At 35.8% G+C, this 27,564-nt stretch overlaps 3 protein-coding genes across 4 annotated transcripts in view; 2 read left to right on the forward strand and 1 right to left on the reverse strand.

Moving 5' to 3' along the window:
- Nucleotides 1–27,564, forward strand: part of LOC306861931 (uncharacterized protein) — a 1,169,885-nt gene that overhangs the window by 114,318 nt on the left and 1,028,003 nt on the right. The gene's annotated exons all lie outside the window — the stretch shown is intronic.
- On the reverse strand, nucleotides 507–13,068 carry LOC306861927 (WD repeat-containing protein 91). The gene is made up of 16 exons (XM_079404422.1): nucleotides 13,022–13,068; nucleotides 12,615–12,751; nucleotides 11,556–11,735; nucleotides 10,058–10,265; nucleotides 9,818–9,900; nucleotides 8,891–8,997; nucleotides 8,188–8,356; nucleotides 7,732–7,887; nucleotides 5,944–6,122; nucleotides 5,692–5,842; nucleotides 5,117–5,211; nucleotides 4,839–4,998; nucleotides 3,442–3,550; nucleotides 2,162–2,274; nucleotides 1,892–2,089; nucleotides 507–1,122 (listed from the first exon to the last, which is right to left on the reverse strand). The coding sequence occupies exons 2-16, from the start codon at nucleotides 12,735–12,737 to the stop codon at nucleotides 958–960; spliced, it is 2,196 nt and encodes a 731-aa protein (XP_079260548.1). The 5' UTR covers nucleotides 12,738–12,751; nucleotides 13,022–13,068; the 3' UTR covers nucleotides 507–957.
- LOC306861934 (ras-related protein Rab-27B-like) overlaps nucleotides 16,414–27,564 on the forward strand; it is a 43,783-nt gene continuing 32,632 nt past the window's right edge. The window contains exon 1 of one of the 2 annotated variants that reach the window (XM_079404435.1): nucleotides 16,414–16,654. In XM_079404435.1, the coding sequence (XP_079260561.1) occupies nucleotides 16,653–16,654 (2 nt within the window). In that variant the 5' untranslated portion in view covers nucleotides 16,414–16,652. The remainder of the gene's footprint in view (nucleotides 16,655–27,564) is intronic. The other variant, XM_079404436.1, reaches the window with a different exon arrangement.

Below are 27,564 nucleotides of genomic sequence, written 5' to 3' on the forward strand. Positions count from 1 at the left end.
TCTGCAAAATGTTTGTTAAAGACTGCTTCATCTGTAAAGCATCTCTTGTGTACAAATATCTGATAGATATCTTTAAGATATCAATTTCAAATCATGAATATCCCCGATAACGCACACATACACACGTCTATTTGACATCTGCAAGTTGTATTTTTTAGAGTGTTTGCTCATCTGCAATACGTCTATAGGACGTTTCCTATCAAATATACATCTATTAGATGTCTTTAAGATGTTTATGATTTAGAATGTATGTAAAACTGATATCTTACAGACGTCTGTCAGATGTTTGTGCACAGCAGATGCTTTCCAGGTCAAGTGATCTTTCACAGACATGTGCTATCTGGGATCTTAAAGACATCTTCTAAACATCTATTTGACATCTGATAGGAAATACATAGACATATCGCAGATGAACAAATACATCTTGCAGATGTAAATGCAGACATCAAGACATCTCCGTGATGTATTTGTGCTATCAAAACACACTTTAAATGAAAACACAGGACTTTGTTGATCATATTGGTTTTATTGTACAATAGGATGCATTATTCAAATATTTTATTACTTGGCTAAGTTGCATTTTATGGTTCCAGAAGTAAGAAATAGACACTATCTTAGAGGGACAGAAACATTAATGTGAAGCTAATGCCCTTCCTCAACTGACCTGACTCAACATCGTTCATTTGTTCAATTTCTCCACATGAGGCAGAAACATAAATGCTTTGTGAAAAATACAATATGTCATTCTCTGGATCTTATGGTCTTTCATCATTCAGTGGAAATGCAGATTTGTCTTTGAATCAGTAACATTGTTTTGATATTCTAATGGTCAGCTGTCAGGGATGATTGGTTCATAAGACATCATGTGATTTAAACTATAGCAGAGATTCTGCTTTAGTCATCTTCCTCACTGGCTCTAAGTGTACGTTTCAGATCCGCTGAGCATGATTTGTGAGCTCAGGGTTTCTGAGCAAGCAGCGTGCTGAGTTTGATCTTGCCGTCCATAGATGCGGTGAGGCAGGTGCCGCAGTCCATCGCCGAGCACCAATCAACCGTCACGACAGGTGCTTTATGACCGCCTAGAGACAAGACGCTTTCCAGACCGGTGTCCGCCTTATTCAACTAGAAGAGGTTAGATCCATAACATTAAAACTAAATCCATTAATAAACATTTTGATACTTGAACTAAAATAAATGTTAACTGAAATATATATATATATATATATATATATATATATATATATATATATATAATTTTATTACAACTATAGTTGCAAAGACAGCATTTCTAATTTTTGTTTAGTTTTAGTACTAAAATAACTAAAACTGATACAAAAGAAATCAAATAAAAACAACAGATATTTCAAAAATAATAATAAAAATGAGAAAAACGCACAACCAAATACTAAAACTGAAGAATTAAAATAAATGTTAGCTGAAATAAAATGAAATATAAATAAATTAAACATTTTATTTCAGCGTTTTTGTTTAAAGCTGAAGAACTAAAATAACTGAATCTAAAACTTAAATTAATTTGATAAAAACTATAGACAGATTTAAAAGAAACTAATAAAATGACTTAAACTGAAATGGAATAAAATATAAACATTTTATTTCAGCAAGTTGTAAAGGCAGCATTTTAAATTTTTTTGTTTAGTTTAAGTTCAAGTACTAAAATAATTAAACCTTAAATGAGACTTAAAGTAAAAAATACTTAAAATGAGGGAACTAACCCAACAAAATTACTAAAACTTAACTTTAACTAACACTAAAATGAAAACCGAACCAAAAAACTAACTCACTATACTATAAAACTATATCAATGATATTAAAATAACCCTGGTTCATAATGAAAGACACAAAATACTGGTGACAAAAATCCAAGTGTTACCCGGTAGATAACTCCTCCGCTGCTGGAGCAGGTGAGAACATGTTGCCCCTCAGAGTCGAAAGCGAAGAGTCGACCGCGTGGAACCTGAACCTGTTTATAGCCACTGTAACCCGACAGGACAAACGGCCCCACGGCATCCTGGGACAGCGAGTACTCCGACTGTTTCACGCCACAGCGGTGGATATTCCACTGAACAAACTGATAACAAACACATGACATTTAGTGATTAATCTACACATCTCTAGATATTCCTACAAAAATCCCCATCACCTTCCCGTCTTCTCCGATGCTGAAGACGGTGTTCTCATCGTAGCTGAACTCCACGCTGTACACTTCACCATCATGAGCCTTCCAGCTCAACGCGCTCTCATAGCGCTGCATGTCTGCAGAAACAAACACTTTCAACAAGCAGACTAAATGTGAACCAGATGACATTTAAAAGACGATTCGTATCCAGTAATATTGTCAATTTAACTGCACCGACACTATCGGATGAGAACAAAATATAACTGATTTTAAACTGAATTGAGCTGAATAATGACACTTCAGTTTCATAAATGATGAACTTTGAAACATTGACACTGTTAGTGAACTAAACACTGAACTGAAATAACATTTAACTAAACTGAGCTGAAAAATTACTCTATTGCCTTCTATAGAGCTGCTTTATGGCTAAAATTTCATTTGTTTCATAATTGATTCATTTTGCAACACTGACGTTGTTATTGAACTGAACTGAATCAACACTGCACTAAACTGAGTTTTAAAATGACTCTATTGTCTCCTGTAGAGCTGCTTTATAGCCGAAATGGAATTAATTTCATAATGAATTTATTACTGAACTGAACTGGATCCGCATTGAACACTGAAATAAATTGAGCTGAATAATGACTGTTTTTGAATTTGTTTTATAATTGATGAACTTCGGAAAAATTTACCGTTATTGAACTGAAGAACTGAGTCAACATTGAACTATATTGAACTAAACTGAGCTAAATAATTACATTATTGTCATCCGCAAAGCTGCTTTACAGCTAAAATTGAATTTGCATCACAATTGATGAATTTTACAAGACGGGCAATGATTGAACTCAATTGAATCAACAATGAAAAGAACTGAATCAAAATTGAACTGAACTGAATAATGACTCTATTGCTTTCAGTAGAGCTCCTTTACAGCAGAAATTCATTTCCTAACGGATCAATTTTGCAACATTGTTAATGAAATGAATTGAATCAACATTGAACACTGAGTTAAACTGAGTTGAATAATGACTGTTTTTGAATTTGTTTTACAATTGATGAACTTTGGAACATCGCACTGTTATTGAACTGATATGAATGAACACTAAACTGATTTGAATTAACGCTGAACTGAGCTGAATAATGAGATTATTGTCTTCTGTAGAGCTGAATAACAGTTTCATAATTGATTAAATGTATAACAGTAATGCTGCTTTTCTGAAACAATCGGTTTTTATAAAGCACTATAGAAATAAATATAACTAAATCTACATCTCAGCTCCACTTCACCATGATAACGTTCTCACCGAACAGTCGTATCATCCCATCTGCGGCTCCAGTCACCAGCAGGTTTCCATTGTGGTTAAATGCTGTGCAGTTTATGGCAACCGGGCCCGGCTCCAGCGCAAACTGCAGCTGAACGCAACAAGAAAATAATCATTTAAGTGACTTTTGTTTTGTTTGTTTTATTATACATATACATACATATTCTAGCATTTGTAAAACTGATTTTTCCTATCTCAAAAACATATCTAAATTGCAACCTATGCTCTCAATGTCAAATGCAGAAACGTTAATTCATGCATTCATGACCTCAGGGTTACATTATTGCAATGCTTTATTGAGTGGTTGTTCTGGAAGCTTAATAAACTCCAGCAGCCAGAGTTCTTACTAAAACCAGGAAGTATGACCATATGTGACCCTGGACCACAAAACCAGTCATAAGTGTCAATTTTTCGAAATTGAGATTCATACATCATCTGAAAGCTGAATAAATAAGGTTTCCACTGATGTATGGTTTGTTAGGACAATATTTGGCCGAGATACAACTATTTGAAAATCTGAGGGTGCAAAAAAACTCTAAATATTGAGAAAATCACCTTTAAATTTGTCCAAATGAAGTTCTTAGCAAAGCATATAACTAATCACAAATTAAGCTTTGATATATTTACAGTAGGAAATTTACTAAATATCTTCATGGAACATGATTTAATATCCTAATGATTTTTGGAATAAAAGAAAAATTGATAATTTTGACCTATACAATGTATTTTTGGCTATTGCTACAAATATACCCCAGCGACTTAAGACATATTTGCCCGGTTCTGTCAACACTGCACTAGCTCCCTATTAAACATCATATAGATTTCACAACACAATGTTTACCAATATGCTGTAAAATAAGAACAGCTAATAAAAATTTAGACCAACATCTCAGAAAGGAAAAAGACTGAAAAATAAGCAAATAAAACAAACATCACAGGAGAAAGCGAGAGCCGCTTTGCTCAATCTGTTGAGCCATAAACTAATTCTAATAAATACAATCTTAAATTTCTTTTAAAAGAGCCCAATGTTGATGAAAGTCTAAGATATAAAGGCAAGCTATTCCAACGCTTTGGGGCCACTGCTGAAAATGCCTGGTCACCACTCAATCTCATCCAAGGGACATCTAAAATCCTCTGGTTTGATGAACTTAGATTACTTGGAGGTTTGTGTGTAATACTAAAATAAATCAATTAAAATCAACCCTGTAATGAATTGGAAAGTAGCAAAAATAGGTGATATATGCTGGTGTTTACGAACACCCATCAGTCATCTAGCAGCAGCATTCTGTATTAATTGTAAGCGAGTTAACAGCGATTGGCTCACACCTGCATGCAACGAGTTTTGGCATTTCTGTTTTGGTGTCATTTGGCTCCAGTACCTGCTGTTTGACGGTTTTGGTGTCCCACAGCAGCAGCTGTCCAGATACGGGACCTGAAACTCGTGCGTCGCCCTCCGTCACAACACCTGAATGAGCAGCTTGAGCCGCGGCGGAGCAAACAAACGACGTTCCGCTCGGACTGCAGGCCAGCGACAGGATCCTGAACACGCAGGAAGCTCAGAGTGGAACAGGAATCTACTGCATGTCTACTGTATACTGTTACATACTTTTTAGAAACTAAAATCCTGGTGCATTATGGGTAATCTGTGAGGACTCACCGTGGATGAACATCATCTATTGACATCTCATACAGGTTCTTCTTGGCATCCGTGTCGTACAGTTTTACTGTGCCGACCCCACTGCCGAGCAACAGCTATAGGAGGAAAATCACCACATAAATCAATAAAAACTAACCAAATACTAACAGTTTTTTAAAATTTTAAATATGAAATTACACTACAATTCAAAGAAAAACTATATAGACATTAAAAAAATATTGACTAAATTGAAGTGAAAACTTTAAAATAAGTGAAAATATAAAAATTAAAAATTAACAATCTATAATAGTATATCAGTGATTTTAGATTGTTATAATATAATGTTTTTACTGTATTTTTTTTATCAAATAAATGAAGATTTGGTGAGCAGAAGATACTTTTTTCAGGAACATTTAAAAAAAAAAAAAAAAAAACCCCAAACTTTTGGTAGTGTGTGATTGTTTATAATAGAAACATTTACAGCTTAAATATATAAACATGCTAAATTGCACCCCTTAAAAATGCAACATGCATCATGGGGTTCTTGTCTTCTATTAAATCTATTTATCAGTGTTTATTCACAAAAAGTGATTTACCAGTCTGTCGGGTTTGGTTGCCCATTCCAGAGAGAGCAGCGGGGACTTGGACATGATAGTGGCTTTAGTTTGCATGATGGGATTGAAGGCCCAAACCTTCACCACCCCATCCACATCCAGACTGGCCACTCTCCTGCCGGAGCAGTCCACCCTAAAAACACAAACATGAAACTAAAAACCAAAATGACTGACATTAAACCTCAAACTGTTTCTGCTGCATGAACAGCTATATTTAATGTGGACTGTCCACACCTGCAGTGCATGATGGATGAGTGATGCTCTCCATACTCCTCCTGACTCAGCTTAATGAAGGGCTGCTCCACTGCAGCTCCGCCCACTTCACAGACTCGCGCCTGATTGGTGGAGTCCGTTTGATCAGGAGGAGCTTCGGTTTGAGCATCAGGATCCGAATCGGTTTTCTTCTCCGAACTCTGTGGAGATCAGAAACACAATGATGCATAGAAACGTTCTAGACAGAAAATCTGAACTCCTGATGTCACATGGACTATTTTACTGATGTCCTTGCTATGTTTCTGGACCTTGATCGTGGTAGAAACCTTGCTGTCTATGCAGGGTCAGAGAGCTCTCGGATTTCATCAAAAATATCTTCATTTGTGTTTCGAAGATGAACGAAGGTCTTACGCATTTGGAACGACATGAGGATGAGTAATTAATGACAGGATTTTCATTTTTGGGTGAGCTATCCCTTTAATATAAAAAAAATGAGATAACAGCAGTGACCCCCCCCCCCATTCCCATGATGCACTGCAAATAACACAAAGTTCTACCTACACTGTCAAATCTCTTATTTATTTGTACATATCTTAATATTTTATTTTAACAATATACAACTATATTATACTGGAAATACTTTACAGTAAGTTAAAATCCATTTGTTGGCACGAGTTTACTAACAATGAAAAATATTTCTAAAGCATTTACTAATCTTAATGTTAAATTCAACATTTACTGACACTTTATTAAGATCAAAAGTTCTATCCGTTAATATTATTTAATGGACTTCAATAGACCAATATGGTAAAACATCACATTCAAAGGAATTTGTTTTTTAAACATCTTATCAATTATTTGCTAAAAGATATGGTGGATTTTAACTCCAGAAAATTAATCTGAACATCGGATAAAGCCAGGCTCAAAATTCTAATTTGATTTTGTTGACATATAAACATTAAAGATTTTTACAGAGGGGATTTTGCATATCTCTATCCATAAATCAGATAATACTGTCAACAGACATAAAAAGAGACATTTTTGCCATGTTTTTAGGAATAAAATGTAAATGATTCAGTAAAAACCTTCAGAATATAGATAAGAATAAAACGAAGTTCTGCTGAAGTGGAGAAACAAACTCACAACCTTTTAAGATTTTTACCATGTTTTAGGAATCGAATGTCATATAAATCAGTGTGAATGAACTATGAACAAACCCCACAGTAAAAACATTTAGAGAGAAATAAAACTGCTAAGTTTGGTGTAAGCGCTGCTGAAGTGGAGGAAAAAACCTTTAAAGATATGGATTCGAAATGAAATTTACATACTCAAATAGATAAAGTGCAATAAAGTAAACTCTTAAATGTTTTCTTTCCACTAGTCTGAAAGAAGACTAATACTTTTTTCAGACTAGTTGTTATGGAAGCAAAACAGCCCAAAATTGACAACTGCGTGAAAAAACAGTGGCTTTGCCTTAAACCTGGATTTCTTTGTGGGATTAGAAGTTCATTCCCTCATAAAATATCATCTTGCATCTTCTGAGTTTCAAATAGGTTTTATTGTTACAGATCAAAGTTACAATCATGATTTATCTGGAGGCTGTTTAGTTTGGGTTATGGATCAGAACATTTAAAATCCTAATGAACAGGAATTGTACTTCCTGAACCAAAAGCACTGAATGAGTGTGTGGCTACCTCTGCAACAGTGTCATGTGAGGAGCAGAACGCAGAAAAGCAGCGAGCGTGTGAGAAGAGAGAGACAAAGACAAAGAGAGGCCTTTGTTCGGCTCTGGTGGATATTTTCTCGGACCTGCGGTGGGACTTTGGAGAGCAGCTCTTTTCTCGCTTTCTCGTGGTCATGATGTCGTCTCTGTCGGGAATGACCTGTGGCCAAATCCACCGTCGCCATGGAAACATTGGGCATCTTCAAGTCTCTTGCGGCAGGCAGCTCCTTTGCTTTCGCAGACTGAAAAAAAATCAGACAGAAAAACCATCAGGTTAGCAGAAGGACAGTGAGTGGGCAACAAGGAACTGCTGGGGTAATAACATTGTAGACATCTGTATATTATTACATTTTCACAGTATTAATTTGGTCTATTTACATCTTTATACATGCCTTTTATAGAACAGGGTCCTCCATCTAAACATGGATGAACCACTAAAAAACTGTTACTTGTAGTAAAAAAAAAAAAAAATACATACACACACAAATATAGAATGTAAGCTGTAACAGTATCTGAATGATACTAAAATTAGACTGATGTACCTGTGCAGAGGCGGTGGGGTCCTTTCGGCCCAGTGAGGCCTGTGTGAGCGAAGATTGTGGCCCCGGGGCCATTTTCCCAGGGGCCCGTCGGGTCTGAGGGAGGAAGGTGGAGAAGAAGTTTCTGGAAGGTGTGGTCATGTTGACATTCCTCTGACTGGACACGAGATCTCTGAGAGAAAACAGATGAAACATCGCTCACGTTTCTGAAAACACACACACGCAGCACACACACACACACTACCTCATCTCCCGCTCACTTCCCTTCCTCTGTTTATCCTGTTCCTGGTTTCAACGCCTTGATTCTCCAGTAAATCACACAAAGAGGCTTTTTGTCAAGAACGGTTGCAGTTTGATTGAATAAAATGTGATTTAATCTTCATAAAGAGCTCAAAGTGCTTGCAGAAATGACCTTTACACCTCCTTTAGATGTTGTGTGTTTCAAATGTATGCAATGAAGTTTTGATTTCATTTTTTTTTCACATGATTTTTCCCCAAATCAAAAGCTCAGATTCCGAAGCGCAGTGATGTCCAGAAAAGATCACAGACACAAACACGTCAAATCAAGACTATGGTGAGAAAGTGACATTTCAAGTGAGCGTTTATTCACTCATCAAACTCTGTCAGTCTCAGTATAATAAGTTAATATATCTGTATTGTGTGAAATGGTTAAAAGCGGATGATTGCGGTCCTACAGTCTCCTCACAGCTCAGTGTCGCCCAGTCGGTCCATGTGCTGGACATACGGCGGCAGTTTGTGATGGACCATCTCCTCGTCTTTCTTCTGCCACGATTCTCCTTGAAGAGCAAATAACTGGAACAAATGGAAATATTAGATTACAGGCATATGCATCTTTCTATTGGAAGTGCATCTCTGTACATGTTTGCAAACTCAGGGATGAGCTGAACTATAACGTTTGACATTCTGTTCTAGTCCAAATATATATTTTTTAATTTAGTACTACATTGAAATAATATAGCATTTCTATTGTTATTATATTTATATCAAGTATATATTTATATATTAATGAACAGCATTTATATAATTATTTTTATTAAGTATATTACTAAATTCATTCATATGCTAATAGCTTCAATTATTAATCAGTATAAGTTAATTATCAGCAAAAAATTATGTAGTTCTACTAAATTAATAAATAAAACATCAAAAATATATATTTTTATTGTATTATTATATTATTTAATGTATATCATGTAATACTGAATATTTATTAATTTATTCATCGGCATAAATTCAGTATAATTTTTTTATTCTTTATTAACAGCAATTTTATTATTAATAATTATATTAACATTTTATTTTATTATTTAAAATTTACTAGTAACTATATTATATAATATTATTTCAGAGAGATTATTTTTTTATATTATTATTATTTTATATATTTATATTATATTCATGATTAATGATCGTTTTAATTATTGATCAGTGTAAATTCATTATCAGCACTGTAATTGCCTAATTGCACTTGTTTGCAAACTAAGCGTTGTGCTGACGATGTGTTTTTCCTTTCACTCTAGTGCACATTTTTGCAATGGACTTATCTTGTCATATCAAACTAAGAGGAGTTACTAACTAACCCAATGAAACTACTAAAGAGTGAATTTCTCACCATCTGTCTGAACTCCTCGTTCTCCTCCTGCACAGTTTTGATTCTCTGTACTTCATTGTCGAAGCTCAAGAGCACAGGCTGGGGTGACGCTGTTAAGGAGCTCAATCAGTCTGATCTCATTACAATGAATGCACATCTAAAATCTGTACATGAGAATATTGAGTGTCATTTCTAGGCATTAGTGTCACATTAATGCTATTTAAACAGCTGAGAATATCATAATAGACAGTGTTTGGATATGCATGCACTGGAAGAGGACGCTCAGGAAGTTGTGCAGAGACACCAGGAAAGTGTCGGCCCATTGGCGGGAAAAATACGGAGAGAAGGAGGGATTCTGCTCCGGCGCCGGGATGAAGGGCAGAGCGAACCAATCACGCCACTCCGTCTGAGCCTGCAGCTCCAGCGCCTGCTTCTGGAAAAACTCCTGCGTCTTCTCGGGATTCCTCATCTGAGACACAGGAGACATCAGTCTTCCGCTGATGTTCTATACTACAATGGTTATACCGGTTAGCCTAGCAACTGTCATAGCAACCACTGTAAGTACCCAAGCAACCACATAGCAACACCCTAGTAACCTCCTAGAATAACCTAGCAACCACTCTGAGGTCCTCAACATCAACATCTATCTATCAATCTATCTTTGTAAAAGTATTTTAAAATTCAAACTATTTAAGACTGAAAACCATCAAACTTAAGACTTTTTTAAACTTTTCAAACTTTTTGGTCCAACTTTCTCAAGCCAACTTAAAGTTTGTCTTGACAAAGTTTTTAATGTAGTTTTTCTTGTTATTTAAAATTATAATTTAAAAATAAAAAATTTACTATTATTATTTATTACTATTTTATAGTAGATACATATTCATATCATTTTTATTACTATTATTCAATGTTGTTGTTATTATTATGTATTATATTCATAAATTATAATTTTATTTATTGATCAGTACTGATTCATTATCAGCAACAATTTAGTACTACCTTGAAATAATTCAGCTTTTTTTATTAGATAATATTTTTTTATTATTATTGTTTTTTTTTTGTTTTTTTTATATAGGAAAATATAAGCACTTATTTACATATTAATGAATATTATTTTTATAGAATTATTTATTATTGTTACATATCATTTTAAACATTAAGTCATTTTTTTATTAGTATAAATTCATTATTAGCATAAATTATATAACTTTTTATTAAGCTGTTAGTATTCATTAATTTATTTTTATATTAATGAATGCCATTTTATTATTAATATTTAATGCTACTTTTACTATGATTTATAATTGGATGAATACTACTAATAATTAATATATTTATTTATTATTAGTGAATATTATATTAATACATTAATGATATTATACATAATTATTTCTAATTATAGATCAGTATAAATTCATTATCAGCATAAATTAAATTTAGTATTACTTAGATTATTTCAATCTTATTATTATTATTATTAAATCTACTTTGTATTAGATTATTTGGTACATTTATATTCATAAATATATTAATGAAATTTTGAATGATAGATCACTAAACAAATTCATTATCAGCATAAATTAAATTTACAACTACTTTGAAATAATATAACTTTATTATTGTCATTAAATATATAATGAAAATGGCACAACAATACTAATTTACCAAAATAGTCTAAAATAGTGCGAAATACATTTTCTTGTTTTTTTTTTTCTTTTGGTTTGTGTATGAAATATGAGCTGCACGTCTTCTAGAGAACCTGAATGGTGTGTATGACGTAGAAGCGGTAAAGACTGGTCCTCAGTTTGTTGACGGTGGGTCTATAGACGTCCTCCAGTCTGGAGAAGAGCCTGCGGTCCAGATACGCCCAGTACTCCTTCAGACCCGTCAGATCATAACTCTGAATCAGCTGCTGGAGCTGATCGATGATCTTATCAACCTGGAATAAAACATGAGTCAACGATCCCTGAGATCAGACCGCAAATCAGCAAAACACAAGATTAACACAGCATCGCAATGGATGCTCTGCAGTGAATGGGTGCCGTCAGAATGAGAGTCCAAACAGCTGATAAAGTAATCCACACCACTCCAGTCCATCAGTTAACATCTGGAGAAGACAAAAGCTGTTTGTGTGAGAAACAAATCCATCATTATGACGTTTTTAACTAAAAGTCCATAATCCACAGTAGCTCTTCCTCCAGTGAAAAAGTGCATCTCCTGTTGTCTCTCACATCAAAATCCAGCCACATATTTGTTTAGAGCTGTTTTGGCTTGTAAACGGGTGCTTGATCTGTGCAGATTTCTCTCCCAATTCAGACCAGACCACTTTTTCACTGGACAAAGTGTTATTACAGATTATGGACTCAGATATTAGTTAAAAAATTATGGATTTGTTTCAGCTTTGGTCTTCTCCAGATGTTAACCGATGGACTGGAGTGGTGTGGATTATTGTGATGTTTTTATCAGCTGTTTGGACTCTCATTCTGACGGCACCCATTCACTGCTGAAACACTGATACAGAGACACATTTCTCCAAATCTGATGAAGAAATACACTCTTCCTAATCTTGGATGACCTGAGGGTGAGTGCATTTTCAATTTTTGGGTGAACTATTCCTTTAACAGGTCAATAATGTACATTTGACTTGTGCATGTTCATGCATACTCATATTTAAAAGGACAAATCTGCTAAACCTTATATATAGTGTTTATTATGACCTGTTGTTATTCAGTCCAACACACAAGACTTCTGCAGGTCAGAGCAGGTGAATGCATGAATCTGCACACATGAGGAGGTGAATATGCACACACAAACTCACTCTGAAGCCCTTCTCTTTATCTGCTTTGATCTCTGAGTCCAGGTGCTTTAGTGTGCTAGTGAAACCACGATAGATCAGATACTCTCGCACCAGATCATCCGTCCTCTCCACCGCCGAGGCCATTCTCACAGACTATCCTAATGCACACAAACATACATAATGCACAGTCACGTAAATAATGCACACAAACATACATGATGCATACGACATTTTACATGCATGATTATTTTTCAGAGTAATTCATAATAAACGAGCTCATATGAAAGTTGATAGTGTTATCAACAAAGATGAGCTCGTATGTGTTTACTACTATGTCTTTGCATACGATATAGTCGCGTATAAATAAATAAATGCAATTAAAATGTTTTGAATAGAAACACAGCGATTAAAACAAATGAAGCTTTTACCTGATTAATAACTTTGATGCGCCTCTTCCTGTTTTCAGCTTCTGCTCGTCATGTGATCGTAAGCGTCACGTGACGCACTCGTGAGATGACGTCATCTGACGGGCGCGCCGCTGTTCACACCCGCCGCCAGAGGGCGCGCGCACAACAACCGAAACCCTCAAGAAAGTCATTTTAATCAAGCTAATAAACTCATGAAGTAGAATAAATCTCAAGCGTGCTGTTTTTAATTCTCATTGTCCTCTGTGTCAGTACTGTATTAAAATCATCCTACTTTAGACACTTTATAGACAATATTTTAACTAATGCATGCATGCATAAGACATTAAAGCCTATAAGATTTCTTAATGGTTTCAGCAATGAGCTCCATTATGAAAGAGCAAAACTGAACAATAACATATTCAGAAAAACTCCCAGCAGGTGTTTGACCTCAGAGATGAGCTGTATTTTCATGCATCTCATTTTACTGTCACGGCTGGATAATCAAACACAAGAGGAGCTTCAGAGACAGACTGTATATATTAACTTGACCTGAATTCGGTTTGGAGAATCTGGAGAATCTGTCATAGACAGCTACTGATAGAGATTCCCATTAATGTTAGTTTATGCCAAGGGTGTAGTTTGATTTTGGCATTGGTGGGGACATAACAGCAAACAACAGACATTTAATTGTTTGATCTAAATTATTGCTAGGGACAATTTAGTAGTGTCTGATATTGGTAGGATCATAGCGTCTACACCACTGAAAATCATAACAAACGATGTCCGACTTTGGAAACTATATTCTCTCCTTAAATATGAAGAGCTCAAACAACAGAGTTTCACAAAAAGCTTATGCACGTAATTATAAATCAGATATTGAAGTAAGAGTTTAGTCTCTTCTGAGGAAGAATTGCCAATGAACCACACAGAGACATTTCTATTCTAGACAAGGAAAGCTCTGTTAATCCTAAAGCCATGTAAACTGTATCTCTATATTGGTGTCAGGTGGGTCACTAACAGTTCAACTGTATCCACAAATTAACCATGGGTTTGCTACAGTTTAACTACGGTATTTGAACAATATATTCTCAAAAGTTTGGGATCAGTAAGCGTTTTAATGTTTTTTAAAGAAGATTCTTCTGCTCATCAAGGCTGTATCTATTTGATCAATACAGAACATTTTGTGAAATGTTATTGCAATTTAAAATAACAGGTTTCTATTTTAATATACTTTAAAATATAATTTATTTCTGTGATCAAAGCTGTATTTTCAGCATCATTATTCCAGTCTTCAGTGTCACATGATCTTCAGAAATCCTTCATCCTCATGTCGTTCCAAACCTGTAAGACCTTTGTTCATCTTCAGAACACAAATTAAGATATTTCTGATGAAATCTGAGAGCTCTCTGACCCTCCCATAGACAGCAACGCAACTGAAATATTCCCAGACCCAGAAACATAATCAGTTTTCTTCTTGAAAAAGGTCACAATTTTTTTTTGTCTTTCTCACTGTATGCTGTAAAATATTATGCTTATTATATTTAATTATAATTATCACAGCATTTATAAATCTTTGTTAAAGTTAAAATAGCTCAGTTAATTTATGATGATAATATAATATTTTTAAAAAGGTATTAAACTAGCAGATTTTGTAACCCACTGAATCTCATAAGTTTTATTATTTTAACCTTTTGCTCAAAAATATTCCAGCCAGTTCAACACAAACCCAGCAAACCCTTCCTTTCTGCTTGTATTACTTCCTTATTGAGTCAAATTGGCATTTGATAAACATTTAAAAGCTATCTCCACATTAGCCGTTCCCATGGAGACAGAGAGCTGATGCCATGTGAACACAGATCTTCAGTAACTAGATCTAGATTAATGAACAGAACTAGATGTGTGTGCTTCTAGATGACAGTGAAGGCATCACTGAGAGACGGCAGAAGTGTGTCATTCTGTCTCAGTATAAAGCTGCTTGTTGTGGGTTTAGGGTGAGTTTGTATGGATGTGTGTGAAGTTTTGGAGATATGCAATCACTGGATAGGCGGATTTATCTTTCCTATGTGATGCTTTCATTTGGGTTGGCATGCTTGTCAAATTAGATTTGTAAATTAGTTCAACACAGAGTTCATTGTTGTTGCACAAAGAGCGTGTAAGCGCAGGAAGACCTGCAGATGCTTTCTTAATGCAGTCTGTTAAATGAGAGAAGAGTGAAAAATATGCTTGCTGTAAAGTATTAGCACATTTTAATTCACCTGATTGGCAACAGAAGGAGTTATTTAAAAAAAAAATTATCTGAAGAGCAAAAACGTGCATAAATACTGAAAGAAAAAAGATGACTAAAATGTGTATTTTTATGCATTATATTTTAAATGGTAAAAATATATTTACAATAATTCATTATTAAAAATATTTAGTTTTTATTATTATTATATTATATAACTATAATAATGAATTAAATTAATTATGATAGAAAAAATAATGCAAAAAATATAAGATTATATTTTGATTATTTACATTTTAAAAATACATTTACATTGTCAAAATAATTGTAAAAAATATTTTTTTCTTTGAATTTATGACTAAAGTAGAATTCTTTGCCTCTCCAAATTTTTATATATTTTTTTTTCTTTTTTATATATATATTGAATTTACACTGTAAAATAATTATAACAGAAAAAATAAAGTAAAAAAATCATAATGCAGATACATTTTTATTTATATTTTTCTTACACACACACACACACTCATCTATATATATATATATATATATATATATATATATATATATATAAGATTATTATTTTTGCTCAAGTAATAATGATATTATATTTTAAATTATTTTAAATTATTATACAATTTTAGAAATAATATACAATAAAAATAACAATATGGAGAAAAGAAAACAGTCGTCAAAACATTATTCTATAATTCATGAAATATTATCATATCTTGCTCACAGAAAAAAAAGTAAAATATGTATATATGACTAAAGGTAGCATTTTTTTTTTTTGCTTCTCAAAATTTATTTATATATTATTCCTTATTTTTACATTTAATTTACACAGTAAAAATAATTATAACAGAAAAAAACACAATGCAGATACATTTTATTTATCTGAAGAGCAAAAATGCAACTTTTAGTCATCTTTTTTTCCTGTATATGACTAAAAGGTGATTTCTTTTTAGTTCACAGGTGATAATAATATTATATTCAAAAGCTAAAACGTGTTTTAAAATATTATAAATTTATAGAAATAATATACAATTTAAACTCGAAGTGAAAATACGAAGGAAAAAAAAACATTATTTTTATAATTCCTGAAATATTATGTTTTGCCTTTTTTAAGGGAATGTCCAATGATCACGCTGCAACCTGTTGTTGGCGTTCCCTCGGCGCTAGGACCCGGATCAGAGCGCGCCGCCGCGGGGCTGCTACATATCCACTCGAGAGCGCGCAGGAGTCTCATACACACTCATTAGTTCACTTGAAGAGGTGTGCTTTAGCTTTTGAGCGTTTGATTGAGCACATTCCCGTTCGGATGAGGTGCGGTTCGAGCGGAATAAGCGGCGGCTGGCTTTAATGAGGATGAGGATGAGGATGATGAAGAGCGCGAGACACCTGTGATCACGTTCAGCATCAGTCACTGAGATGTGAGTAAATCACCGGTGCAAACTCTGTTGTGCTTATGAACAGCATCATATCTGCTGCTGTGGATCCGTGAGCGTGTGTAGGAAGCCTGAGTCACCAGACACACACACACACACACACACACACACACACACACACACACACACACTGCGCAGCATCACAACTGAATCATGCTTGATTTCACTGCTAGAATGTCTTTAGGATGGTAATACCATGTTTTTTGTCCATTTACCATGGTACTAGCTGTCTATCATGTGTGTTACTGCTTATATTCACATGCACAAAAGTATTAAACTTCACCATGGTACTGTCACGGTAAGGTGGTAATACTGTAGACATGTACCATGGTATTAGCTCATAGTCATGTGTATTAATGCGTGGACACTCTGTGGACTAATAACACTGCAACAGCGCCACACACATGGAGACAGACAGAAAACGTGGAGTGGAGCCAGGACAAAAACTCACGGCTTTGTCCAATATTAAAATTGAACTGTATAATACACAATCCCTCACAAACAAATCCTGTTTTATACATGCTCCTATTCAGGACAAAGGCTTGGACGTAATGTGGCGCACAGTTTTAAATGAGACCTGTCCTGCTGGCTGTTGTTATCTTCAGAAAGCCCGTAGCCCCGGCCCGTGGTGGTGGCTTGGCTGTTATTTACCGCAGTCAGTTGGATTTGTCCCCTCTGGCCCTCCCTGAGCTGTTTTCCTTTTGAATGTCTGGCATTTAATTTTAATTGTAGGCCTTCTCTCCTAATGACAGTACTACTAATTTACCGGCCACCCAAGTCAAATTCATGAGTTGTACAATTTACTTTCAAATTTTTGTGCATCCTCTTCTAATATAATAATACTTGGAGATTTTAATAATCCCTTTTGCCATTTTGCTACAGAATTCTTGCAGTTATTGGATTGCTTAAACTTCAGACTATGTGTTGATGTTCCCACACACACACCAAGGGGAACGCTCTTGATCTGGTCATTACTGAGTCTGCTCCCCTAAGTGCACCATTTGTGTAGGATCTGGGTGCATCTGACCATAAGGTCATCTCTATGGAGCTGCCTTTATTGTCTTCCTATATCAAGCATAAACACGTTTCAGAAACCTGAAGAACATAAACACCTGACCGCAAGCCTTCAGCATCTTCATTCTGCAGATTTCTCATCGGCCACTGAATCTGTGGACTTTTACAATAAGACATTGAGCATTATTTTGGATTTCCATGCACCCATCAAAGTCAGAACTGTTATGTTTTCCCATTCAGCTCCTTGGTTCACAAGTGACCTGTGGAAAATGAAGGCGGCTGGTCGCGCCCTTGAGCCTCTGGACTTACTGTCTTACTAACTGGCTTATCGGGACCACCAAAAAACTTATTCAAAGTCCATCAAAGAAGCACGGTCAGAGTACTATTGTTCAAAATAGTCCTTGCGATTCGAAACGGTTGTTCTCCACTATAAATCATCTGCTTAAACCTCAAGTTGCTCCGCTCACAGGAGCCACGGAAGAACAATGTAATAATATTATGACCTTTTTTAGAACAAAAATTGCCAAAATTCGCTCTTCCCTTTCTGTCCCCTCCTCCTGTCCCAACTGCTGATCTGGTATTTCGAGGCTGCTCTGCTGTTTTCCAGAAGTCACTCAACTTATGTTACAATAAAAGTGCGAAAATTGAGCTGAGCTGGCAACTGATAGTTTACAGGTTTAAACCCCACAAGGATTGGCTTATGAGTGAACATCACCAATAATCTGTGACTGTAAATACACTATCCATTAAAATAATGTCTCTTTAATATATTAATGAGTGTTCTTTGAGCAGAAGATGTTGCCACAACGTTAGAATGTATTGGGTGGTTGTTAGGGTGTTGCCATGTGCTTAAACTCCGCCCCTGCAAGCTCACATTCATCTGCATATATTTTTGCATGCCACGCCCACATCTCAACATCCAATCATCATCTCATGTGAATAACCAAAACTCCACCCTACATTTTTTTTTTACTTTGGTTTCATCGCAACTTCTTTGGATTTTTTTTTTCATCCATTGATGTTTAAAGTGATAGATCACTCAGAATAACATTTTTGTTAATTTACTCACCCTCAGGCCATTCAAGGTGTAGGTGAGTTTGTTTCTTCAGTAGAACAGTAAAGAAAATTTTTACTTGAACCTGTGCTGCTTGGTGAATCATAAAATGCAAATCAATGGCGAACTGTGGAATTGGGGAAATCTGATTCTTTTCCACGAACTGGTTCTTTCGGAGAATTTGATTCATTGAACTGGATCTGTTCACTAGTTTGTCTACATAACCATGCATTGTAACATATACACATTATATTATTAAAGCACCCAATAATGATGTGAAAAGTGTACAGAGGTTTACAGGAGTTTTTTGTTGTTAATTTGTTGCAAAAAACACTGATGTGCCAAGCTATCAGAACCGAACTGAACTGAAAAGCGTGGTTAAAAACCGAGGTACGTATTGAACCGTGGACTATTGTTGCGTCCCTAGCACTCATCGACTTGCATTTTATGAATCACCAAGGACCACGGTTTCAGCTACTGTTCAAGTTACCTACATCTTGGATGGCCTGACCTGAGCCTGAGTAAATTAACATTTTTGGGTGAACTATCCCTTTAATTGATCGTTTGACAGTATATTTCAGGATACTTGGAGTTTTTTCAGGCTCGTTAGCTCCGTGTTGTCCCCCACACACGCTGTACAGTGAGTCAAGCTGCGTGTGAAAATGTTCCAAACCAGACTTTTTTTTTTTTTTTTACAGAGAAGTTCCCATGTGTGATCCTCACCACCTGAACAGAAGGGATCTTGATGCTTGTATATTACAAACAACCCCTCTTATTGAGCGTGCTGCACTGTTGTTATTGATTGAAGGGTGTATAATAGACACAACACGAGTGTCAAAGCTTATTGATTTCAGTCACTTCAGAGCTGTGGAAATAGAGCGCCACAGTAGAAAACCTCAGGAAAACAGATATTCATTTCTGGTTTAATTTTTCTGGACTCTTTTCAATGCTTAAATTAAATTTTATTAATCAAGAAGCATGTCTAATGAATTAAAATCATGAAACTTAAACAAATCACACACAACATCAATTTATTAAAAGTTTCATACCAAATTACTTGTTAAGGGCCTTATGAAATGTTAAATTTTTTTCCAACCTTACGTGTTATTGTTACCAAATTCTAAGTTTATTTTATTCTTACAATAACTTTGATTTTTTTTTTTCCCCCTCAGAAATTCTGTTGTGTGTATTTACATTTAGTTTTTCATTTATGTTTTAATTAATGAAAATTAAACATTTTATTTTTTGGAAAATAATGGGGATTTAATTTTACAATTGAAACATTATAGAAATATTTTATGATTATTGTGGGGTGGGCAGGGCATCCACCTAGTATAATGGCAGGGGAAACATACTGATAAGCTAGGGTGTAGAGGATGGTTGCCAGGGTGTTTCTCTTAAGTTGTTGTTTCCGGTTGCTTTTGCTTGCTGTTATGCAGTTGCTAGGGTGTTTTGGCCAGTTTCCTGGGTGTTGCTATACAGTTACTATGATTACTTGTTTGTTTTTAGCTTGCTGTCATGGTATTTCTTTATTTTTTCTCTCTTTTTTGGGGGGGGGGGGGCGGTTACCAGGCAATTGCTATACGGTTACTATGGTTACCGCCCGTTTTGTATTTGCTCTGGTGTTTTGGGCAAGTTCTTTATCATGCTTTTAGATGAGGGTGTAGTGGGTGGTTTCCAGGGTGTTGCTGTTAAGTTGCTGTTACTGGTTGTTTTCTCTTATGCATTTGCTTAGGTGTTGTGGGCGGTTGCCAGGGCTTTGTCATATGGTTACTATGCTTAATGTTTGTCTTTAGTTTAGCTGTGGATATTTTGAGTGGTTTCCAGGATGTTGCTCTAAAGTTACTGTGGCTACTTTTTTATGTGCTGTCACGCAGTTGTTAGGGTGTTGTGGGTGGTTGCCAAGTGGTTTCTTACTGTCTTAAGTGAAAAGACTCTAGACAGTTCAGCGGCTTAAATAAAATGCTGCACTACTTTTTCTCTCGATTTATTATCAATCATCCCAATACTGAAGTGAAAGCAGTTTCATGTTGAGTTTAGCTGTCGCCCATATTAGACTTGCTTGATGTTTATTTTTAGTTCAGCTCAGGATCAGAGTTTGTTTGAAATATAAGGTGTTTCAGAGGTTTTTTTTTAGTTTTTTATGTGTTGTGTATATCGTGACAGAAATCATCCAGCATTGAATATGAATCAACTGTCAGAGAGACGGTTTAATTAGAAACACACAGTAATTCTCACCGCAGTAAATCCTGAGGGCCATTGTATTTTTTATCACTCAAACGAGTCAATAAAAACATTGTATAATTGAGGCTGAATGATGTATTAATTTTTTTTATTTTATTCATACTGTTTTCATAGAGTAATCTCCCTTCGCAGTGAATACCTCACCTGAAAACGAATCCCACTGCTAACTGATGTTTTGGAGAACTTTAAAGCTCAGGAAAGTGTTTTAACACAAGTGTGATTAAACCTTGTACAGTTATCAGCGCGAGACAGGCAGTTAAAGAAAGAGAGAAGAAAGATACTGGATAAGAACTCGTGCATCTTCTCCCTCCTCTGCAGCCCAGCGTGTCTCTCTGCTCGCTGGGTAATTATCTCAGGTCTGCCTGCTGCGCCCCACCACAGGGGTCAGAGGTCACAGGGCTCACCAGCTGCTGAGGAAGAGCTCTGTGCCGCACATTGCAGGCTTAGATGCCCAGGGAAGAGCTGCCCCGCTGGGCGCATTACCTGCACGCCAGGAACCCCCAAACACCTCCGGCGTTTTTACCCAATTACCCAATTTTGCCAAAAGTCAAACATATTAAGGTTCTGCAATATATAAATATATTGTGGAAACTTAAATTCCTGTAGAGCTGCTTTGCAACGATTAGTATCGTAAAAAGCGCTATACAAATAAACTTGAATTGAATTGAACGGTTACTTTCGCTGTTAGTGATGAAACCTCTAACACTAAGTATTAAAGATCAGTGCATGCATCGCCCTGTAGCGTTTGAAGCAGGGACGGCTGACATCGTGACCCCCCCCCCCAATACTCCCCGCAATCCGCCGCATCCCAATACCGTGTTTGGAAAGAAAATAGGGAAGGAAAATACATATTTCAATACTTTCTCTTGCCATTATATCATTGGGTAATTATACTGTATTGTATATAATTGCGGACATCAGGGACACAAACACAAATGTTTTTAGTCTACAGCAAAAATAAAGAAATTGGCCTCACTGTCCCAATACTTTTGGAGGGGAGTGTATATGAATGTTTCTGGGCCAAGCCCCGGATATCCACTCACCCTAGAACCGCCCCTGGTTTGAAGTTAAAGCTGCTCTGCGCCCGCTTAAAATTCAGTATAAAGACTGAAATAAAACCCAGTCTAAATTATGCTGGCTTTGACTCACCTTAGTCCCTTGTATTAAAGTAAACCGTTTTGCTGTTTAAATGCATTTGTGCCACTTCTGAGCAGCTTTAAGCAGTTTGTGTAAAGACATCTAAATGGAGCTTCAGAGGCACTTCTGTGCCACCTTTGAGGTGTAAATTTGGATCAAGTATTAAACTGCAGTGCATGCATTATTCTGTAGCGTCTTTACACAGCTGAGTTAAGGCTGCTCTCTGCCTGCTCAAAATGTAATGTAAAGATGCAATGCAGCATAATAGCCAGACTATATTATGCCTGCTCTTACCCACCTAAGTCCCTCATATCAGACTGTACAGTTGTAATTGCTGTGTAAATGCATTTATGCCACCTCTGAGCAGCATTAAACAATCTGTTTAAAGACACCTAAATGCCACATTTCTGAGGCGCTTCATATGTGCCACATTTACTGTGTAAATTTGAAGTTTAATGGCGTATAAAAGCCTGATTAAATTATGCTGGCTTTGCACCTCAGTAGCTGTGTAAATGCATTTTTGTCAGTTCATTCCACAGTTCATACCACTTCAGAGGTGCTTCTGTGCCGCCTTTGCGACGTAAATTTGGCAATTAAGTGATAAGCCTGAAAATGATCATGCAGACTTGGACAAACAGGCCAACTAAAATGTGGTTGTTTTTCTGAGCTGTGCGTATTTTATAATTGATCAGATGGAGTTTGTGATGTAAATATGTAAAACTGTTTGTGTATGTGAGTGTGTGTAACATTCCTAAAATGCCCAGAAAAGCAGGTAACATGAAGGAAACATGTTTCATCTCATCCAAACCGAGTTTCCCCCAAAGCCATTGAGGACATTTCCAATAGCAAGCCATGAAATAACTGTGACAGCGCTGATCGGTTTACGTTAGATGGCAAAATACAGCAGTAATTGGCTTTACGCACTTGCTGTAATTGCTTTTGCATGCTGCCAAGGACCTGAACGCGCTAATAGATGCGCTACAGCGACTGTAAAAGAGGGAAGCCTCGGGGAGATGTTGTCTTTCACGTCCTAACGCTCATAAACACATGCTCCTTCGAGGACCTCAGCCATCTCTTATGCATTAAGCTTCTGATTAATAATTCATGATGTTGCACTTATTAAATCCCGACCTGTCACTTTTATCATTTAAGTTATTGGAGGGGGTGCATGTTAGCGTAATCATATTAAATCACTGGTGATGGGCGATCGTGCAGAGGTTCGGCGTTTGTTATAGCGTTATATTGTCTCCTCTTTTAAGGGCCTGTGGACACCCGAGGGCTAATTGGGCGCCCTAAATAATTAATGTGGCTGAAGACGTTAAGAAATGCCAGAGAGCTTTGAAGGAGCTGCAGTCTGTGTGGACTTGTGGTCTCTAATGGCCCTGCTCTTCTTTCTATTGTCTGTGTAGGTTTGAAACAAACGCGGATTCACAGTCTTCTGCTGAATGCGCTTTTCATTTTTGCTGCACACCGGTATTGCATATTTGTGCACAATGAGCGTGTGTGCTTCATTGATGACGTGAAATCCCACATCAGCTTTCCATATACTTTTCGAGTAGCTAATATGACAGCATGCTGGTATTGCAACTTAATGTGTTATAAAATCGAGTCTTGATGCCACAGATGCTTGTGAACATTAGGAGCTGAATTCCTCTTCTCAAAATGCATTAATGTTTAGGCTTATTGTGTAAAAAAATCGAAGGAGCAGTGTCTCAAGCACACTTTCTTCCATAGCAACGGATTGTGGGTAATATTTGCATGCACGTATGCCCAGAAGGGATACGTTTTATAATGCATCTTTACAGAAAGCGGCACAGTAAACGTTTCATCTGGTTGTTGTTTTTTTAAAGATTACTTGTAATGTTCATTTTTGATTATCATCCATTTTTAAAGGAATACTCCACTTTTTTTGGAAATAGGCTCATTTTCCAAGTCCCAAAGAGTTAAAAAGAGTCCTTTCCAAGAGTCCCCAGCTCAGTAGCCTATGATATTTATTACGCCGGTATGAGAGTATAGTTCCTAGCCATATCGGCCTAGAAAATCGCAACTTTTTATTTTCCGTCGGTCTTAGTACATGATGTAACTACAGAAGAGTCAAACTTTAAATAGGAAAAATATCGAAACTCTTTGGTCATTTTTGATGACCAAATGCTAATGGTTTAATCCGATTCAATGAACTATGCTAAGCTAAGCTAAAAGTGCTACCGCCAGACCCGGAGATGGGCTGAATGGATTCAAAAACGGTAAAACTCAACTGTTTAAGGGAGTTGTAAAAAGTGGAGTGTTCCTTTAAGAGTAAATATGTATTAATTCATAAACACTACACTGTTAGACATTTCAACAAGTGTTGCCAGTAAGTTACTATAATTAGGGCCCAAGCCAGTAAGGCGCAGGGCCCTATTGTTCTTCTAAGGATTATTTTTAGGGCCCAAGCCAGTAAGGCGCAGGGCCCTATTGTTCTTCTAAGGATTATTAGGGCCCAAGCCAGTAAGGCGCAGGGCCCTATTGTTCTTCTAAGGATTATTATTTTTTTTTTTTTTTTTTTTATTTTTTATTTCAATCATCCGGGCACTTTTGGGGGCCTTAACGTGCCCGAAAACTCTCGAAAATCGGCACGCACATTGGAACCTGCGGCCATTAGGACGCCGCTGAGGCTGGGACCCGGGCGTGGCACAGGGGCTCTACGGCGCCCCCTGGAAAATTGTCAGAAAACTTGATGTATAGCTCACACATACTTGCACGTATTCATATGAAACTCGGTACACATATAGAACTCATTGAGCTGAACAACTTTCACGCTGCATGTCTTAGGCTCCGCCCAACAGGAAGTCGGCTATTCAGGGCTGTTTAAAAAGCGCATGCTCTGGAATTTGATATACTCCTCTGAGGATTTCCATACGATTGCCACCAAACTAGGTGAACATGATCTCAAGACATTGGGGACGCTAAATTGCGAAGATATTTTTGATATGTCGAACGGTTTGCCCGTGGCGAGGCGATGAAGTTATGGCGAAAAATGAGACCCAGGAAATGCCTAATAACGTCCACATACATTGTATGATGTAGATCAAACTTCAGTGATTTGTTCGTTGTATGATGCCGATCGGATAGATGTGACTATTATGACTGAAAGTTATAGCGCCACCAACTGGCTGCAGGAAGTGTGTCGTTTTCAAAATGATTTGAATTCAGCATCTTATTTTTACTCGATTTGCTTCAAACTTCACCAGAATAATGTCAAAACACGGCCGATGTAAAACTGTGAAGGGAATATTGATATCTAAAATTATGTTGCCATGGCAACGTGTCAAAGTTGAAAATTCGTTTCTGGTGATTTTGAGGCAGATGACATGTTTAGAATGTCATGAAACTCAACACACATATGAGTATTAATGATAGTTAGACACTGGAAAAAGCTCATAAACGGGCGTGGAAGAGACACTCTATAGCGCCACCTTTTGTCAAAAATGGGGGGGTTAGTTTTAGCTACAGACACCAAACTCGGTACATAAATTGTTCTTATTAATCCGGACAACTTTCTAATTTACAGTCATTAGCTACGACCAACAGGACGTCGGCTATATTTATTTTAATGTGGGTTTTTTTTTAAAACGGGCTGTAAACAAATTCATACTCCTCAAAGCAGAAACACGTAAATCACACCAAACATTTTTTCTCATGATGCCAAAATACTGAAGATGCTAAATTGCGGACGGATTTAGGATATCTTGAACGATGATTTAATGGCAATTTATTAAAGTTACAGTAAAAAAGAGTTTTTTTTTTTTTTTTATCTTTTAAGAGCAGCTTCCAAACACTTCATAAAAAATTACATACACAGAACAATACAGTCTGAGGATATGTGATTAATTTCATGAATTTACAATACACTATGCAGAGGAGAAAATTTAAAAACTATCAGACAGTTGTTACAATGCTTCTATGAGTGAGAGTTCCCTGTCAGCCTGCAGCTGAGTGAGGGGGTGGGGGTGGGGTGGGGTGTGAGTGACTGTGTGGATTGAGGAGCTGGGTGAGAGAGAGAAAGAGAGAGAGGGTCTGTTTTTTTTAAATCTTTAAAAAATGCTTATAAAGCATTAAAGGTTTTGATAACACTTTATAATTAAGTCTCATTTGTTAACAGTAGGGAATGCATTAATTAACATGAACTAACAATGAAAAATATAATTTTTTACAGCATGTTAATTCTTCATTGATAGTATGAACTTACAATGAACTAACAATGAACAAAATATTTTTAATGTTAGAAAAATAGTCATGTTCAAAAGAGAAACTTTAAAATTTAATAATATATTAACACATTTTGGAATTAATATTGATCAACATTAAATGGAATATAATTATTAATGATTATATATATATATATATATATAATGATAGCTACAGACACCAAACTTGGTACATAAATTGTTCACATTAAGCCGGACAACTTTCTAATTTACAGACATTAGCTACGACCAACAGGAAGTCGGCTTTTTTTTTCAAAACGGGCTGTAAACAAATTCATACACCTCCAAGCAGAAACCACAAATTCACACCAAACACAGAACAAGACAGTCTGAGGATATGTGATTAATTCCATGAATTTACAGTACACTATGGCGAGAAGAAAATTTTAAAACTTATCAGAGATATCCTGTCACTGTGCTTCTAATGTGTGCGGTAGGTGACTGGGTGAGTGACTGACTGTGTGAGTTCAGTGAGTGTGGAGGGGGGAGAGAGAGAGAGAGAGAGAGAAAGAGAGAGAGAGAGAGAGAGAGAGTCTGTTTAAACTTCTCAATAAAATCCTTAAAAAATGCTTAAAGCATTAAAGGTTTTGATAACACTTTATAATTGAGTCTCATTTGTTAACAGTAGGGAATGCATTAATTAACATGAACTAACAATGAAAAATATAATTTTTAAAGCATGTTAATTCTTCATTGATAGTATGAACTTACAATGAACTAACAATGAACAAAATATTTTTAATATTAGAAAAATAGTCATGTTCAAAAGATAAAACTTTAAAATTTAATATATTAACACATTTTGGAATTGATTTTAAACATTAAAACATTGATTTCAACATTAAATGGTATATATTTATTAATGATGTAAATTAACAACAGTTAAATAATGTTGTTTTTTAACATTGGTTAATTCACAAATAACATTAAATATTAACAATATATTTTTTACTTTATTCATTTGTGTTAGAAAAAATTATTCATTTTAGTTAATGGAAAAATAAATCATTAAAAAATGCTTATAAATCATTAAAACCTTTGGTAACTATAATAATTTCTCATTTGTTAGCATTAGTAAATGCATTAACTAACATCAACTACCAATGAAAAATATATTTTCACAGAATTTAAAGTTTTATATGTTGTTCTGTGTGTGTGTGTTTCACAGAGTTGATGGTTTGGATTAACCCTTTAATTGC

Source organism: Barbus barbus (genome assembly GCF_936440315.1).
Source record: "Barbus barbus genome assembly, chromosome: 43".
In the NCBI taxonomy this organism is placed as follows: Eukaryota; Metazoa; Chordata; class Actinopteri; order Cypriniformes; family Cyprinidae; genus Barbus; species Barbus barbus.